The sequence below is a fragment of the Paramisgurnus dabryanus genome, chromosome 10 (genome assembly GCF_030506205.2).
Source record: "Paramisgurnus dabryanus chromosome 10, PD_genome_1.1, whole genome shotgun sequence".
Taxonomy (NCBI): Eukaryota; Metazoa; Chordata; class Actinopteri; order Cypriniformes; family Cobitidae; genus Paramisgurnus; species Paramisgurnus dabryanus.
In genome coordinates this window covers 1560264-1579573 of record NC_133346.1, presented here as the reverse complement: position 1 = coordinate 1579573, position 19310 = coordinate 1560264, and the positions used below count along the sequence as shown (strand labels likewise).

Below are 19310 nucleotides of genomic sequence, written 5' to 3'. Positions count from 1 at the left end.
CGTCAATCCGGGCTCCGTCGTAAAGCCAGTTTAGCAGCCGAAAGGTACCAAGATGGCGGAGGTAAGTTGGAAAATAAGGGGAAGGCGTCGTATTTTGGCCGCCAATTTCTCTCACATCAGTGCATTATTTTGGCTTTTATTGATTTGATTGTATGTATTAAACGCTTATCTGTAGATAAAGGCCGGTTTGGGAAGGATTTGAGCGGTATTGGCCGTCTAATCTAATGGTGAAAGCGTCGAAGGGCCTCTGTAGCGTCGAGCGCTTTAGATCGGGCGTCCGTATTTAGCGTCAGATATGAGCAGCTCGATTCTCCTTTGCGCTGCTGTCGCTAAATTTGTATTATATTTTTATTTCTCACTATTTTTCACACTTTTTCTCTGTTACCAGAATACTCCGGTTTGATTTTACAAAGTAATGTAAGGAGTATTTTTTTCATTACTGCAGAACCGGGTTGATAGATGCTAAAAGTGACGACATTAAAACATTTCTGTGCTTTTTTTGCTATGTGATGTTATAGTGATTTTTAAAATTAAACACCGCTCTGTGTTTTGTTGATAACTTTTGTTGATTTCTGAAATGACTTGAGTTATTGACCCGTTGGTTTCGTTATATATACAATTTACAATGTGCAGTTATGTTGCGGTTTTTAAAATGAGTAAAAACGCAGATTTATTGATGTAATTGAGGTAAACATGAGGTATAACGATAACCAAATATTCCATAATATTTTTGTTTGAAACTGGAGGCTTTTGGCTTGTTTTATTCGCCTTGCAGCACTGAAGTTCGCAGCATTTGTAGGACAGCTAAAATAGCAAAAATAATACAATTATTTAATCCTAAATTATGTATCTACCTGAAAAATTACTATGGCAACTAGTTGCCTCCTAAATTGTTAGAACAGTTATTTTTGCTACTAGGGTTGCACAATTCCAAGAAGCTGGAATTGCTGGAAGGTTTCGTTTCATAGCTGGAAGGTTCCATGGGAATTTATGTGAATTAATGGGAATAAACTGGGAATTTGATGGGGGAAAAATGCAGAGTTGCCTATAACAGGGAATTTAATGTAGTTAAAAAATCTTGCAGCCTAATTTGTTCCAAACAATATTTAATACAATTTTAGTTGAATTTTTATCCCGCGTATTCCTCAGTCACATGGACACTGCTTACTAGAATGATTTCCGAAGGATTTTTGATAATAAAAAAAATCCAGGCTTGATGAGTGCAAGTATCAGGATTCTTTGATGAATAAAAAGTTAAAAATAAACTGTTTTATTCAAACAAAAAACTATTTATTTAAAATGAAAATCTTTTGTAACAATACACACTACCGTTTAAAAGTAAACGTTTTGCTCCATGTTCCCTTAGGGGCTCCGTAGCTTATAACCAAATAAAATGTTTGTTTATAATATAGTTTATAAGAATATCCCTACATTTTCAAATAATTCCCATTAAGTTCCCATGGAAAGTTTCAGAAAATTTTTCAGAAACTTTCCGCCTCTACTTGCTACAGTAAACCATGGTATTTTTAGCCACCGACATTAAAAGCACAAATAAAACAAAATAACAGATTTTTTATACTTCATAATAATTATATTGTTTATTTCCCATCAAATCTCACTTTTCTCTCTGTGTAATTTCAGGCTTCCTTTGGAAGTACAAGCCCAGGTAATTCATCCTCAATATCTGTTCAATCATATCTGAATGTTTTATCACACATTTACAGCTTTATCCTGTGACCTGTTTACAAAATGCATATGTTTAACTCGTTTCTTTTGTAATTATAATGATTTGATTATTTCAGTTGGCTCTTTGTCATCGGATGATCATGATTTTGACCCGACGGCTGAGATGCTGGTGCACGATTATGATGATGAGCAGACGTTAGAGGAAGAGGAGATGAGGGAATCGGATTCAAACGAAGGCTCAGAAATCGCAGATCTGGAGAAGGTTTGCCTTTATTTTTGGCCAATTAATGTGATTGCTGTTTTAAAAAAGGGTTTAGTTGAATTTAAGTGACAATTAGGGTTGCAAAGGGGTAAATTTCTGGAAACTTTCCATGGGAACTAAATCTGGGGAATTTTGGAAATATTCCAAATTGGTAATTTAATGGGAATTTATGGGAATTATTTGGAAATTACCCTGTTATAGACAACTCTTTCAAATTCACAGTTTATTCCCGTTAATTCCCATATATTCCCGTTAATTCCCACTAAATTTTATTTTGCCACCCTAGTGACAATCCACTTTTTATTTTTGTTGAATCTCATCTAAATCTGTTTGTCATAGGAGGGGAACATGCCGTTGGAGGAGTTGTTGGCTTTGTACAGATATGAAGCGGTGGACAGTGCTCTCGGGGGGTCGAGTGCGGACAGTTCCTCCGTCGAGCTGACCGACGAGCTGCCAGACATGACGTTAGATAAAGTAAGTTATTGACACACAGTAGTTAGTACAAGGACCATCTTATTGTATCATAACAACAATCAAATTGACAACACTTACACAAGTTCTGTATAGATTTTAGAGGTTAATAAGCTAGCAAAGTAAAAGTGGTCCCAAATTTTTTTAGCGTGCCCCTGTATGCCATTCATCAAAGGCTGTTGCTAATGTCCTTTTATCTCATAACAGGAGGAGATTGCTAAAGATCTTCTTTCTGGAGATGATGAAGAAACTCAGTCTTCTGCTGATGACCTCACACCGTCCGTAACATCACACGAAACCAACGATTTCTTCCCCAGAACTCTTCGCTGTAAGCACACAGTTGTTTTGTGACATAAACTCCATTCTGTTATTCAGATTCCTTGTTGAACTCAAATATTATTTTTTTAGCTAACGCCGTTTATGATGGCGACAAAGAATCTGAAGGTGAAGATGACGGTTTAAACCCTGAAGACTCTCGCAAGGTGAGGAAGAGCGTTTCATGCGCTGCTCTGAAGCTCAGTTTGTTACTGTCATAAAAATAGATACAAGTTTGTCTCATCTTGTTTAACAAAGTAATGCATGTGTTGAAGATGAGTTTATATTTTATCTGTTTTACAGGAAATCATGGTGGGATCTAATTATCAAGCAGAAATTCCTCCTCTTGCCTGTTATAATGAGCAGGATAAAGGTGAGAGATATTTAAACAGGTGCACATCCTCATATGTTTGTTTTATTAAGACCCCTGAAGCTAACTCTGTTCTGTTGTATTTATTATATTTATTAGTTTACGCAGATGAAGATCAACTGCTGTGGCAGCCAGATGTGTTGCCTGAGTCTAAAGTCAAGAGTTTCCTGCTAGATGCTGCTGTAGGTGTGGACGGAAAGACGGAGGCTAATGTTGATTGTTCTCTTGTCAAAGACAATGAGCAGGTAAACAATACAGACAAAGCAGAAATGCATTAGGTGGTTATTAACTACAAATAGATGAATAGCTTTGACTGAATAAAGATAGTGCTTTATTATTATAGCAGCTAGAAATGTAACCACGTATTAGGATATCAGGGAATTTAGTATAATACTTGCATTGCTTTACATTCTTGTTGAAGACTGTTTGTTTGAATGAGTATAAATCTTATCAAGATTTCTGTGTAATTTCCAAGATTTATCTGTGAGGAAGATTTATTTTAACAGTAGTGGTTTGGTTTCTCCAGGCTTTGTATGAGCTTTTGAAGTGCAACTACAACGTCCAGGAAGCTCTTGAACGATATCGCAAGAATGAAAAATCTTCAAAGGGTAAATATAAAGCTAAGTTATAAAATTAAACACAAGTCGGTGTTGATGGATTTAATAGTTTTGAACTATAATTGTATAATAGGTGAAATGCTTCCATGGTCTGAAGAAGAATGCAGGAATTTTGAGCATGCTCTTCTGTTATACGAGAAGAACTTCCATCTCATCCAGAAACACAAAGTAAGATGTCCACGCTTCTCTATTTAGATCATAAAAATAATCATTAGTAGCATTTGAGAAAGTTACTTAATCTTTATTCTCCATGTGATGTTTTTTAAGGTCACCACGAGGACGGTGGCCGAGTGTGTCGCATTTTACTACATGTGGAAGAAGTCCGAACGATTTGACTTTTTCGTCCAGCAAAACCGATTTGGGAAAAAGAAATACAGCAGCTATCCTGGCGTAACGTGAGTCCCTTCACTTCGGTTCAATGTGCATTGATTGTAGATGATTTCATTAGACAGAATGGGCTTTAAAAGTGCCTGCTTCTCTGTATGGTCTGTGTAGGGACCTGATGGACCGGCTGGTGGATGAAGCTGAAGGTTTGGTGGATGGGTCGGGATCTGTTTGTTCTTCTGGTAGTGGCAGGACAGAGCCAGCAACTGAGCAACAGCTGAATATCCTGAACTCCATCACAGCCAGTGACCTCTCCGGTACGTCCACACATCGCCACTAAACGCTTCTCATCACATGCTGATTATTACGGTTATACAGAAAATAGAAAGGGATTTCAGAGGAACTGCAGTTTGAAAAAAGATTATTAGAAGTTCTTTTATTTTTAAAATGATTTAAACATGTTTTCAATAAGGTCAGTGTAGGTTTGATATTGACTTTCCAGCTCCTGCACACAAAGAAACAGCTTTAATGTTGTTTTAGGTGCAAATTTAGACCTTTAGTCTTATCATATATCATGTTTATCAGCCTTTATAAACATGTTTGATTAGGATTTTTGAGGCCGATCTCTAGTCACCGATCACCGATAGCAGTGTCGGCCGATACCGATCACAGGGTTTATTTAAAGCCATGTATTTTTATAAGGTGGCATAGTTTTTATCCATTTATAAAAACAACGTATTATTAAATTTAAGTAAAAAAAAAATAGTATCATGATTTGACAACTGTTTATTTATCGGCAGACATTGTGCTACATATTTCACCCCCTTTCTTATAGAAACAACTTAAACCATAGCAGCTGCAAAATCTCCTGCTATGTCAAGAAATGCAGCTGGCACTACCAAAAATATATCTGCACAACAATAGCATGATGCTATAAGGTCATTATTAAGTTATTTGAATGCATAAAGTATACAAATCATAACGCAAGCAGCATCAGAAGTGTCTTCAAACTGAGGTGACTCAGTACAGCGTATAACATGTTATAAATATAGAAAAGCTCTCAATACAGCAAGATATTATTGTTGATTATTGCCCTTCATATTGTAATCATGAATATAAGTCTAAAAACAGTATAATAGAAAACATTTAGGCGCTATTCGCCTCAAACGCGTCTTCGCGCAAGTTTAAAATATTAAACTCAAGCGAAAAAATGTGCATGATGAGAAATTAAATCCTGCAAGTAATCTAGAGCGAGGTTTGTACGCAGCATAAGAAAAGTTTATGGATGCTGTTTTAAGGATTAGTAAAGTTAAGTCTAGTAGTGTTATAAACAAAATGGTTATTCAAACTGAATAAATTGTATACAGAAAACGATCGTAGAACGATTACTGAAACTGTCAATTACTTCATTTAATGTCGCAAAACTCCTGTTACAATGAAAGAATCTGCACATGTATATATTTAGGGTTGCCTAACAACTAATCGTTTGCAGAATAAAAGTTTGTGTTTAAATCATATACTGTGTATAATAATAATAATAATAATAATAATAATAATAATGTATGTCTATAAATGCGCCCACACACACGTGTGTGTATATATATATATATATATATATATATATATATATATATATAATATGCATGCATGTATGTATGTATACATTTAAGAAATAATAAACAAATATAATTCTATTTTATATTATACGTTTTTTCAAATTCTACACGCATGCATGTGGGTTTATAATTATTATACATAATGCACACACACCCATATGATGTAAACACAAACTTTTATTTTGCAAATGATAAGTCGCAATTCGCAGTTATGTAGCCTTACACCATACTGTCATTGTAAATAAACTTTGTTGTTTATGTTGAAAGCGTGAGTGCACAGTTTTTATAAAACACCGGACGCTTTGCTTTGCGATTCATTAAAACACATCTGATTGGCCATTACATCGTAAAATGCTCAATGCTGCAAAATGCGTATTTCGTAAAAAGAGACGTGTAATGCTGTTATCGACATTCTTGTTAAACACATCTAGTTTAACAGTGAGACTCGCAAGTTTTGCATCATCTGATCAACTTTTACAGTGATCACTGATTGAACCTCTCTAACGATATTGATTGCCATGCACTTTTATAGTTAATGTTTAGTAACTTATTTTCGTTTGCACGCAGCGTTGACAAGTACCGTGGCCTCGGTGTGTAACCCAGCAGATGTCGGCTGTCTGGACTCCTATAACTTCTCGACGCTGGACGGGCTGCACCGTGGATCCCTGAGCCACGAAGAGCCGCTCAACTATTCCAGCAACGGAGACGGCGACTGCCTCAACCTGCTGGAGACCGGTTTCTATCACTCGGACCTCAGCCAGATCAACGTGTGCGGAGATGACTGCGAACGGCCGCCGGCCAAGCGGCTGAAGATGGGTCTTTCTGAACCGTACCTAAACGACGTGTCGGTGAGCAACAGAAACATGGACTTTGAGAGTCGCGCGCGTCACATCACCAGTGCCAAAATGGCAGTTTCGGTCACAGACTTTGGCGGTTTGTCGGCCAGCGAGGCCGGCGGGTACATGGGCGCGCACACACTACATCAGCACACGGCGCTGCAGACAGAGTAACGACTCGCATACGCGCCGCCTCACGGGACGATCTGCAATCAAACGTGTACATAGCCACTTCCTGGAAATTCCTTTCATTTTTTTTGTTTTCTGATTATATATGTGTGTGTATATATGTACAGATGTATTCTTAGATTCTTTTTTTACTATGACATCAGTGATGTCTTATTGTACAGACTTAAATCTTGATTTCTCAAGAGTTAATACAGCCATTTATTTCCAGTCTTGAATTTTGGAAGTGTCATAACGTGTCTACGTCCGAATACTGTGGAGAACTAAACTTTGGCAGACGATGATTGGCCGTCTGTTCTGTGGTACGTATCAGTGTTTACAGGCGTTTGTACCTGGTCCTCGTGTCAGGCTCTGGGAATCTACCGTCTGAACGCCATTTACTCTACGACCACTCTTGATCGAGCCAGCTTTGTTGTTTTTTTAGCATCAAGACTCTGGTTAGGGTTATGAAATCATTTAAGTTCATCGAAATATTTTCATGTTTATGGGAGATTTTATTTTGAAAGAATATCTTGAATTGAAGAATATACTGCAAACAATTAGCACAGATTTGTAAGCCGTGGTTCTAGCAAACATGCAATTACAAATGACCTGCTAGATATTATGTCATATACTCTTTCTATTATTTATTCGTGTTCTTTATATGCTTATGTAATTTTGCTTTATCAGACGGTGGTTTATAGTAAATAAGTGTATTTATTGCATCGAAGACCATTGGACTGCATTGTGGACAGTCAGAGAAGATTGAAACTCCCCAAAATGCTTGTGAAATGACTGGCACATGTTGTTTTGTTATTGCTATTTATTTAATTTTGTTTGCAGGGATATCCTACACGTATCATAGGTTGCGGATCAGAATCTACCACAGTTTATGTCTGTTCCCATTTGTAACCAATTATGCAATGTTGTAAATGATTTTTTGCTTTAAAGACCTTCACAAAGGCCTGCAAGCACTGACCCAACCTGATCTATGCATCTCAAATCTCTGTATATAATCTCGGACTACGTTGATGTTTCCTATGTGGATGTCTTGGAAAATAAGTTACATCATGAACAGATTAAATCGATGTATTTTGTCTGTTTAAAAACTTAAAAGTTTGATTTCCCATTCATTTCACAACTTCGCTCTCGTATGGCAATAATTTGTAAATATGTACAGGTACCGACATACCTTCCTGTTTTTCTTCCTTGGCCAACAGACTTGTCTGTATGTACGCCACAAGAATGCCTTTTTTACTTTCCTTCGGCTGACTTTATTCTTCATAAGAGATTTGTTTAAGAAGAGAGTTATTTATTTATTTATTCACTCGACTGCAAGCGGGTGGAGTGTGTTAGCTTTCTGTATACAAGTGAAGTCAAATGTCCTCGTCCAAGGATGTGAGGTCTCTCGCCTGGTCCGAACACAAGCGTTGCTATGCCGTGCGTGGAGATACATCCCAGAAGTAGAGCAGTTTGTTGAATGTACAGTATTATTGCAGCTTAGGGATTTACTGAAGTCGTTCAATGATGAATGTTTTCCAGTTAATGTGCAGCGTTGCCTTAACGCTCATTTACAAACCTGCATGTTGCATCTACCAGGAAAACACTCACAAATTGTCCTTTCTCTGGTCGTGTGTTCGGTTTTAAGTTGCAGACAATGGTGATTGGCTTGTGCTATGTCTGTAAAATTGTGTTTCCTTGTATCTTCTGGCCAGAATTTTTTTTTTTTGTCTTTACATACTTGAAGGATGTGTATTGATACTTAAATACATTAATATTCTCTAATTAAGTCACGTAGGTTGTGCAATTACTTTCTTCTGTCACTCCAAGAACTGAAAAGAGCTTTAGGAAATTTGTGTTGGTGCAGTAAATCTTGTCCAAAGTTTGTATACAAAAATATCTTTAAATTGTAATGTAGTAAAGGTCTGCTTCCAGAGGGAAAATCTTCCCTTATCTTTGGAGTGTTCTTTATATTTTTTGTTCAATATATATATGAGCGCTCCTTGTTCATTTTTACATTTTATTGGGCGAGGTTACCAGTTACCGTTCGATTCTGAAACAGTTTGTTGTAATGAAATGATAATGTTAAATAGACAATCAGAAAACAGTTCATTTTCAAAAGGACATTTTATCATTCTTAATGTTTGTATATAGCTTCTGTTCTTGTTTTGTTGGTTTTTATTTTGTTTTTTATGTTGTACTTAACTGGCAAACTGTTCTGGGAATAAACTTCTGGAGATATTACAGTGTTGCAGCGTTTTGAAAATGTTTAGGTGCTCACTTTTTATGACCAGAAACAGCATTTTTCTATGATTAAAATAAGTTGTGAGACTGAACTAGTCATTAACTGCTTTCAGTTCTTCATTAAAAACACAAATCAAACATTTTAGGAAAGAAAAAACTAAAACCATACTAATATTTGATTCACCTTTTGGACCACACTGAGATTGAAAACCAACTTACAATCAAAACTCACACAAACATGTTTTAAAAAACTATTTAATGCACAATTGTGTAATAGTTGGAGAACAGTTCTTCACCTCTTCTGATATCTCTCAGCGACACAAGGACAACAGTACGCAAAGGTCTGAAAAATAAAATGAAATTCAGGATGGAAACTGACAACAATGAATGTCAATGTGTTACAATACCAAATTATGAAATCCATCATCTTGCCTTTGGGTATCAGATTTGTAATTAATATTAGGCAGATACTGACGAAGTTCAAGAGGAAAGTCATTTGCTACATCAAATTCTTGATAGCATACATTCGCTGATCTTTCTACGGATAAGAAAAGCTTAAGTTATACATCAGTTAAAAAGAGCATTGTGGACACTTAATGTTTTTTTTATTTTATATCATTATTGCACACTTGCCATTTGAGCAGTTGTTTACATACTGTCCCACTGCGAGAGGGTTAACAGGGTTAGAAGTCAACCAGGAACAATCACTTAGATGGAAAGGACCAAGTCTGTCTCGTCCACTGCAAGATCTGTCAAACAATTTCACCCCGTTTGAGACAACATTTGCTTTGCATGTAAAAGACATATTTAAAGATGTAGCAAATGTTGAAAATATGCTCACCGATACACGATTTTAGAGATAGCCTTGTCATTTCCATCAATTAACATGCCATCAATGCATCTGAAAACAAATGGATTTTGGATTGACTGAAAAAAGATGGGTTCGTCCACTTGATATATAGTTCCTGTGAAAAAGAAAACAGATATCATGTTAACCAGCTTACATTGTTGCCCTCACTTAAAAAACTGGTCATCATGTTTTCAACCAAAATACTGCAGTTGCTGTAGTTTTTTTTCAATGCACCAAGTAATTTGTTTAAGGTAATTTTCACTGAAAGTTATATTGAGTTTCCCACTTTTTAGGTTGTAGACTGAGTGAATTTGATATGTCTGAAAAATCTGATGAAAAAAGTGAGACTAAGTGAGATATATATATAAATTGCTAACTACATTTTGTAGAACGTTAAGCTTAATTTGAAAATATATCATTTATTACCTTCATTTATTAACATATATTTCAGGGGCAACTAATACATTTCTAATTTTACAACCCATACAGCAAAAAATATTTTCCTGACCAAAATATATAACTTTGTTTAAAATGTATCAAGTATAAAATGTATACGCATGTATAAAATATAAATTTCTATTTTTTTAATTTTAACCTTTATAAACCTGTTATGTTTGCAGGTTTGAAACATACAAATGCTTTAAAATGTGTTTAAAAATATAAAAAATGGCCCAAAAATACATTTTTGTAAGCATATTTCAAAATATATTTCAGCTCATATTCTTTGACCATTTTTTGTATATTTTGAAATATATTTAAAATTATATTTGAAAATAGGGTTAAAACATATTTTTTCGTATGGGCAAGGCTACCAAATTAATACCAAAGCTAAAAGTTTTATTTTAATAAGCTTACAGTTGAAACAATAACTAGTATTTTGACATCAACATATTTTGTTAGAGCAGATATGCTGATTATCAGAGTAAATTATAGTAACCATCAGGTTTACTACAATAAGCTAAACTGTGCATCTGGATAATAAAAAAAGACTGTAAAGATGACTTGAATCTATTTTTTCTTTTAAAACCAAAGCCAAAGTGACGCATGACGTCATAGTGGCCATTACCTGGATACATTGCGACAATGTTTCCCCTCTGCACGTGTCCGCGCGTGACAAACACGCCTGTCCCCCCGTGCTGCAGTGAGCTGCGCTTCCTCTCGATGCAGAATCCTAAAATTTTCCTCATTACTGCACAGGAATCACAATACTGTTTGTGTTCATCACTGCTGTAGATCTGCTGTGAGCGAGCAGGAAGCAGTTGAAGGACTTCACTCTGATTTCTTAAGTCATTTCTTAACAATTCACTGAATAAACACACGAGAGATGCGAGCACCTCTTTGTCTGGAAGTATTTTGTCCTTTGATCGATCTTTAACCTGACGAAGAGTTCTGCAAAAACAAAACTCCAGTGGTTTATTTCAACATGGTTAGTTAGTGTGATTAAAACCTGAAGAGTTAGTGTGATTAAAACCTGAAGAGAAACACAAATTAAACTATACCTCTCGTTTCTCTGCAGGTTTAATGCTATCCAAGGGACAAATCGGTGTCTGTATGACTTCCACCTAACTTCAAACGCTTTAAAAAGTGTTTTAATCATATCGTTTGTTTATAGCTTCTTCTTCTTTGGGTTTTTATGGCGGATTGCGAACCCATGTCATAGGTGCATACCGCCACCTACAGTGATGGAGTGTTAATGACCTACGCACTGCTAAATCCTTTTATATAAACCATATATTTTATATGTTCATAATACATTTCAATACTGCATTATTTGTATTCCTAATTTGTGACAATTCGCTTATATCAGAGCTATTTCTGATATCTTACGGTTAGCTGTGTCACCGCTCGTTCTCCAGACATACACTACTGTCATCCAGTGTTTGGGAGATCCTGAAGTGATTAACCATATTTTTTTTAAATACCATAATAACAGAAACAACACAATAAAAAATATTCAAATTAAAAGAATAAAATAAAATAAATAATACATACAAGGAAAAGGGGTGAGAGATGCAACACTGTTATGCTTAAAATGTTTCAAATACACATCATGTTTTCCAGTACAAATGATGAAGCTTTAGGCTTGTTTGCAGTCAGATATGTATTTTATCTGAAAGATGACACGTTGTAATAATAATAAAATTGAAATAAAAAATACAACGTAAATATGTAAAAAAATAATCCAACATCTTCTTCATGTATTGTTTAATGGCTGTTGACAAGCCAATTTATGAGGTATTAGCGCCACCAACTGGACTGGAGTGTGGAGCATTATAAAGCAAGGAGTACAGTATTTTATTATTTCAGTATTGTATTTCTGAAATAACTAAGTAATTCCGTTTGTAATATGGATTGTCCTACGGTACAAGTCAACAAATCTAAAATAATAACATCGAAACATCGAAACTGCACACGATTTTTGTGTGTGCAAAACCTCTCGATCACGAAGCATTCTGATGGTTTCTGATTTCTGATTGGATAACGCTGCAGGAGAGGCGTGCTTATCTCAATCTCTTCGAATTTGATTGGTCGTTCGCCGTCTCCCGTGTTCCCGCCCCTCTGCTGTAATGCAGCAATGGCAGCGCTGTTGAAACGCTTTACTGCGTTCGGTTAAGTCTGCGATCGTTCCGTTAACCGGCTGCATTCGTTACAGGCGACGCGTACACTATCATCTGTGCGTTGTGATTTACAAACACACTACGGATCTCGTGTAGCAATAGGAGCTCGAGGCAGCAGAATGGCGGGCGGCAGCAGAGGATGCGTGACGCTCCGCGGTTCTCAGTTCCAGGAGCTGCTGGACGCAAAGCACAACGTGCTGTTCGACTGCGACGGCGTCATCTGGAATGGCGAGACGGCCGTGACCGGCGCTCCGGAGGTGGTGCGTCTGCTCAAGCAGCGCGGTAAACGCGTGTTCTTCGTCACAAACAATTGCACCAGGCCGCGTGAGAACTACGTGCAGAAGTTCAGCCGTCTGGGCTTCACGGAGGTGGCGGAAGAGGAGATCTTTAGTTCCGCGTACTGCTCCGCCGCGTACCTGCGCGACGTGGCCAAGGTTCAGGGGAAGGTGTATGTGATCGCCTGCAGCGGGGTGATAAAGGAGCTGCAGGACGCCGGGGTGCCCGTCGTGGAGGAGGTCGGGGATGAGGAGCCGGGTACCACCATCTATAACTGCCCGCTGGATCCGGATGTCAAAGCTGTGCTGGTGGGCTATGACGAGAACTTCACCTTCATGAAGCTGGCAAAAGCCTCCTGCTACCTGATGAACTCTGATGTCTTGTTCCTGGCCACTGACCCGGATCCCTGGCACCCGTTGAGGGGAGGCAGAATCACCCCAGGTACTGAAATATAGATTTTTCCATTGATTGATTATACAGTTGGTGTTTATTGAGGATGCTGTTGCAGTACTGATTATAGATTGGGACTCAATAGAAAATGTATGGAGCAAAAGAGTGAATCATATAGCTATAAGCTATTTAATTCAATTCACATTTATTTCTATAGCACTTTTTATACGATGTAAAGTTGCTTCAAAGCAATTTTACAAGAAAGACGAAGAAAAAAAATCAGGAAACTATTATAACATATATCCACATTACAAAATTAAAACAGTGATGTATTTAAGCCATCAATTCAATCATTTACTACCATAATACTCAACAGATTTCATTACAATGATGAAAGAGATTTCTTCTTATTATTTGTTAAAAACTCATTTAATTGTGCAAAATAAAGAAATTTTGGCCTTAACCCCTCTTTTTTGAGTGGGGGGAGTGAAAAGGTGATTTGCACTTCAATTTAATATAACTCTGGCATTCTTTGGTCTGGAAGCAAAATCTTGGTCCTTTTTAAAGAAGACACTTTAAAGTGGTTCACTCAAGTGTTTGGAGTTGTGAAGATAAAAAAAAAAGTTATAGCAGTTTAAATTTATTTTTAAATATACTTATTTAAAAAAATATAAAAATAAAAACGTTTTACGCCCAAAATAATAGACAAATAAAGGCACAGGTCTCAACTAGTTCTGATCCAAATTTCAAGTTAAATTCACACAAAAAATACAATTTGTGTCACACTTTTAGTGGTTTTACCAACAATGGCCTAGGGCTGTGCAAAAAATCGAATGCGATTATCAAGCGCGTGTCATCAGTAAAGCCGGTTCAGTGATTAGTATTAAACCGCCATCAGCTGCTTTCCGATGGAGCGGCATTTATTACACAGACCCGTAGTTCACGAGAAGCTAGGCAAAATCGGGTTCATAATCGAGGAAAATCGACTCTGATAATCTATGCGATTTTGCCTAGCTTCTCTCTGAACTACGGGTCTGTGTTCTAAATATCTAATATCAAACGTGGTCACCTGTGAGACGGTAGTAGTTAAAGGGTTAACCCCTACACTGGTGCTGTCCTGTGAGTGGGACATTTGCGTTTACTTCAATATTTTGCATGTAAATTTTAATCTTTACGAAAAGCTATATATCATTGGAAAGGCCAAAAAACCTTTCAAAACCTTTTAATAATGCAGTGACAGTAATTTATTAATTTGTGACGAGTATGCAGCAAACATTGACATCTAGTGGTCGTTGTTGGTAAAACCACAAAAAATTACAAACCTAATTTTTTGTAATAATTTTCTGTATAAAATGCTGTCACAATGATTAAATAATTTCAGATCAACACAATGATTGCACATCTCTCTAAAAAACACAAGGGGGAGCTGCAAGCGCCTGTATTAATGAGACCTTTCCAAAATAGCAATAGCAATTCCAAATTTAGGGAAGTGAAGGATGCTCTTCTTAAGGATCTGTAAGGAATTTTTTTTTGCAGCCACCACAGACATGTGGTCCAGGATTTATATGACCCTAGTAGGATTGGCTACTATTTAACTTCTTACACCCTGAAGCTATTTTGGGGATTTTCGCCTGGATTTGGCCTACCCAATTTCAAAAGCTTCCCATACCCACATGCAGAGGTTTACATACAAAAGTTTGGTATCATTTTACAGGTAACCCTTTGAAATTACATAAAACACTGTTGAAAGTGCTAAACATGGTTGTATGTGATATCAGTCCTCTAATAAACACAAAAATAAATAGGCGCTTTTTGATTTTTTTTTTCTAAAGTTTTTATTTGAAAGTATATAACTCTGGCCCTGGGTATCTCAGGTCCCTGCAGTTTTGTTTGATTCCAGCAATTGTCAGCTTACAGAGGAAAAATGAATTTTTTCTCTATCATAATCTATGCAAAAGTTATTTTACTCCAACTGATGGAAGGAATAATACCCTTTTTGTATACAATTTCTGCCTAAAAACATTTAAAGTGCTCCCATAACCACATACAGTGGAATAAATGCAATATCTTTATATCATTTTGCAGAAAACCCTTTGAAGTTACACAAAAAGCTGCTGTTTGTGACAAATTTTGTTATTTATGTTGTTTTTCATATGATGAAACACCAAATTTTCTTTTTTTATGTTGTAAATACTGTCTTTGATAGTGTATAACTCTGGTTCTGGGTGCTCTAGCAGACTGCAGACAGTTCTGGTTGTTACCAGCAGCAGACAGTAAACACATAAAAAAAGAATGAACTCTTTAGCATGTCGCATTCAAAAGATATTCTTATTTTACTGAAGGGTGCGAAAATACATTTTTCATATAAATATTAATTTTTTGTTTTGCACATATAATAAATAGCAAGGGATTAATTATGCACACAACCAAAGAAAATGCTGTGAATGGACTCATTGTTTAGAGTAGGACCTAAAATAAAAGATGATGTATCATTTGTGGCAATATGTGAAATCTGAGGCAGTTCACACTCAAGTTTCACATATGTTTACAAAAGACCATTTTTTACCTTATTATTCTTTCAATGATTGTTGGATATGTGTTTATAATAGAACAAAAATAACACTGTAGCCTTATTCCTGAGAATGAGAGCTTTCATTTGATATAAGACTTGCCCATGTTTGTCATATTTGACAAATATGAAATATGTGAATATTAAATCATATAATAAATTGTCGGGGGGGTGATAGTGTAAATTAAGTGTAAATAACTTTCTTACAGTAAAAGATATGTCAAAGTGATGCATATCTGCAGAAAGTAGAGACTCTAAGCTTTCAAACAGTATCTCATATGTGTTACTGGGGTCCATGATGGAGCATCAAAGATTAAAAGAATATTTTATATTAAGTCAAAATACGAAATTCTGGACCCGGGACAGGGTCCTCAGGGTTGAAGAGGTTAAGGCCTGTTCTGGTATAGTCAGGTTTTTTATGCATTTTTATTTTTCATTAGTGTTTATTTCTTATGAAGAATTTTCAGTTTCTGAAAGATATATTCATTAAATAAATACTTTTAAATATGTGTTATGTGTATTAATATTACTGCCAGGTAAACCTTGCAAAATATTAAATTTTTAATAAATCACAACAATGTGTAAAAATTCTTTCATGATCAAACAAAAAAATGATGAGAATTAAATGTCAAAGCAATAAAACAGACAATTAATCGTCATAACTGTCAAAGCCCTTAACAGGCAATTAATCGTCACAGTTTATTAAACAATTAACCATCAGCCAAATTTCATAATTGTGACAGCCCTAATATATACTTTATTCCATTATTTTATTTATTACAATAAATGTTAACGGCTTTAACAATTTTTTTATTTAATATTTTCACCTCCAGACACAAAAATGCCCTTTATATTAATTTGAAAGGGGGACATCACCTTTTTACCCCACACTCAAAAACGACTCTGCCAGTTAAAAGTAGGCTTGCTTGACACATTTTGGAAGTTAAATGGTCTTCATCAATATGTCAATATCTCAACAAACCCTAAACTCTTTTCCTACATGTCATCTATACATCTCATCATAGCTTTGTAAACTACACTTAGACAAAATGTTAAATGCTTTTTTATTTCTAAGTTGCCATTGATAGAAGCATTTGCCAAATAAATTCAAGTAAATGTAAGCTTTTCTGTTGTAAACGTCATCTGGAAAGCCGACTGAGTCAGTGACACTGCAACAATAACATTCAGCTTCATTGTCCACTTCTAGAAATCCACTGCAGCATCTATTCAATGAAGTACAATAAACCGTGCCAGCAAATGTTTCATGCTCTGCCATAAACATACGTTCACAGGTTCTGGAAGTCTCACGGCAGCTTTGGAAACGGCTAGCAGCCGAAAGGCCACTGTCATCGGGAAGCCCAGCCGCTTCATGTTCGAGTGCATAGCCAGTCAGTTCGATCTGGACCCGGCTCGCTCGCTGATGGTCGGTGACCGTTTAGAGACGGATATTCTCTTTGGCAGCAACTGTGGTCTTTCCACCATGCTCACCCTCACCGGCGTCTCCACCATGGAGGAGGCACAGAAGTATAAAGACAGCGAGTCACTCGAGCGCAAGGACTGCGTACCGGATTATGTGGTGGAATCCATCGCCGATTTCCTGGAGGCTTTGGAGGAGTAGAGCCGCCGCCGCTCGGGAACACAGAGGGACGTTCATTGCTGTATTTCCAGTTTCAATCCCAATGCTGTTTCTTAAGATGTGTACCGTATGGTTAAGTGTTGATGTAACCCCATGAAATCTCACGTGAATCTCATGAATCTGATGGCATGGATGTAATTTCTTGTGTGTTTGATACACAAAATGCCTCATCAAACACCAGACGCTCACCTTAAATGTTTTGGGAAAGTTCTGTACTTTTAGATCAGGCTGACAACTTCACCCGTTCAGGGTCACACACTACTAAAGTCGATGTTTTCAGTGCTGGTTAGTCGTTTTAGTTTCACAGTCACACACTGATGCTTAACCGCTTCAGTATTGGACAAATTGACATCCTAACTTTATATTTATGGGTCCATCCGTAGGTAGCCGGTTGCATTACCCAACAACACAATTGGTCAGAAGACAATCATTTTTCTTTGATGGTAGTGATCACTGTTTTAACTTTACACTGTTAACATCTCTGTCTGCTGGTTAAGTAACTAGCACTGGTTATATGTTAAGTTATGATGCACTGTGCTAGTAAAGTTTAGAGCAGTATTATAGTCGAGTCTAATTCAGTTGTAGACGTTTGATGGTTTTGGTGCCAATTTGTATTTATTTTTAATAATATTTATTAATTGTATTTAATTTATTTAATTTGTGGCGTGTGTTCGACCAACTCATGGAATTCAAAATGCATTTTCACTTGTTAATTTTGGTTTTCAAATGCGAAAGTAGTTAAATGTATTTGAGAGGTTTTTGTTGTGTTCATGACAATAATATAATGGCCATTAATGCAGTTCAGACGCAAATGGTTCAGTGGTTGTGCTTTATAACTTTAGATAAAACTCAAAGCACAGCGTTTATGATCAATCTCTGTGTGTCTCATAAAATATCTGCAGAAGTCCAGAAACTAATGTGCCAAAACAACCCACTGAATGTGATATTGCATGAATGACAGGTTAATGGTACAATACAGCCAATTGAATTACGTGTTTAAATGCATTAATTCTAGTTAAAGCTATTTGAACTGAAGCATTTTATTTCAAACTTGAATCTTGAGTGATTAGTGTTCAATCGTTCATTGTCTTTAGACATCGTGTTGTCTGAAAAGATCTACAATTCTAAGAGAATAACATTTAAAGAGATGCCAAACATTTGTAAATGCATATGATATATGTATACTGTGAAACAGTCTGACATCAAGTTCTCTGTGTGGTGTAAATTCATTTTTTAATTAAAAGATGTCTTGTATCTTGAGAGATTTTCATTGTCTGCCTCAGTTTATACCCTAACAGATTATCCACAATATTTACAATCAAGAGCGTAACTTGGGGAAAAAAATTGGATTCCAAAAAGAGTTTAGAGACTATGGTGATAATCACTTTGAAAGTAGGGGGACACGAATGGGATTTTGAAAAGTGGGGGCATGCATGGCCCCCTGTAACCAGTGGAAATTACGCCCCTGTTTACAATAGAGGAATTTTAATACAAAAGCATGTTTTTCAAAGACGTCACAATCAGAAACATGGACTATAAAAATGCATTTATTCCTTAAGGTCTCATGCAATTAAACATATTGATGATGGTAAGAGTAATAATTGATCATCTGTAAGTCTTTAAAAATAACATTTCAGGAAATATGTTGATGATACACTATTAGCAAAGTATCATCTTTATTTTCAAAGCTAAGCTACGTAATGAAATGATTAGATATGGAAGCACGAACATATGTTGTGCAAAACATTTTACCCTAAAAACTACTCAAGCATGAGGATTTTCTAACTGCAAGAAAAAGTTACAGAAAACGTTATGCAAGATGCTCCATGCTACAAGTGAAGTTCACTAAATAAAATTGGGAAAAGAAGATACAAGCATGCAAACATCAGTCATACATTTTTTTAGGTTGTACAGAACATTGCCTGTCTTTTCTTATGCACGGACATCAGATATGTTTTTTTGAGACATTTTTTCCCTTCGTGATTTTAAGCGCCACAGAATTTTCTCCACCCTTGGATGAGAACAAAATCTCCTCTCTTGAACATACAACCTGAAATGAGATTGT

The 19310-nt window shown here is 36.3% G+C and overlaps 3 protein-coding genes and 1 long non-coding RNA gene across 6 annotated transcripts; 2 read left to right on the top strand and 2 right to left on the bottom strand.

Annotated features, from left to right (window-relative positions):
• Positions 1–8906, top strand: mier3a (mesoderm induction early response 1, family member 3 a). Of its 2 annotated transcripts, none has more exons than XM_065264059.1 (13): positions 1–61; positions 1642–1666; positions 1803–1948; positions 2288–2422; positions 2627–2747; positions 2828–2901; positions 3038–3107; positions 3204–3349; positions 3631–3712; positions 3795–3889; positions 3989–4116; positions 4217–4362; positions 6229–8906. In XM_065264059.1, the coding sequence occupies exons 1-13, from the start codon at positions 53–55 to the stop codon at positions 6669–6671; spliced, it is 1620 nt and encodes a 539-aa protein (XP_065120131.1). In that variant the 5' UTR covers positions 1–52; the 3' UTR covers positions 6672–8906. The 2 variants fall into 2 exon arrangements, with proteins under 2 accessions (XP_065120131.1, XP_065120138.1); XM_065264066.1 differs by lacking the exon at positions 6229–8906 and adding an exon at positions 4881–5180.
• Positions 8907–9145: 239 nt separating this feature from the next.
• On the bottom strand, positions 9146–9445 carry LOC141282899 (uncharacterized). Its single transcript, XR_012337760.1, has 2 exons — positions 9339–9445; positions 9146–9249 (listed from the first exon to the last, which is right to left on the bottom strand). It is a non-coding gene; the product is annotated as an uncharacterized lncRNA (long non-coding RNA).
• A 56-nt stretch (positions 9446–9501) lies between these two features.
• On the bottom strand, positions 9502–11593 carry setd9 (SET domain containing 9). Of its 2 annotated transcripts, XM_065264100.2 has the most exons (5): positions 11256–11581; positions 11091–11145; positions 10823–10994; positions 9748–9871; positions 9502–9655 (listed from the first exon to the last, which is right to left on the bottom strand). In XM_065264100.2, exons 1-5 carry the CDS (start codon positions 11351–11353, stop codon positions 9517–9519), a joined length of 588 nt encoding a protein of 195 aa, XP_065120172.2. In that variant the 5' UTR covers positions 11354–11581; the 3' UTR covers positions 9502–9516. The 2 variants fall into 2 exon arrangements, with proteins under 2 accessions (XP_065120172.2, XP_065120162.2); XM_065264090.2 differs by having other exon boundaries at positions 10823–11145; positions 11256–11593.
• A 477-nt stretch (positions 11594–12070) lies between these two features.
• Positions 12071–18505, top strand: pdxp (pyridoxal (pyridoxine, vitamin B6) phosphatase). The gene is made up of 2 exons (XM_065264078.2): positions 12071–13091; positions 16902–18505. The coding sequence occupies exons 1-2, from the start codon at positions 12494–12496 to the stop codon at positions 17225–17227; spliced, it is 924 nt and encodes a 307-aa protein (XP_065120150.1). The 5' UTR covers positions 12071–12493; the 3' UTR covers positions 17228–18505.
• The last annotated feature ends 805 nt before the right edge of the window (positions 18506–19310 follow it).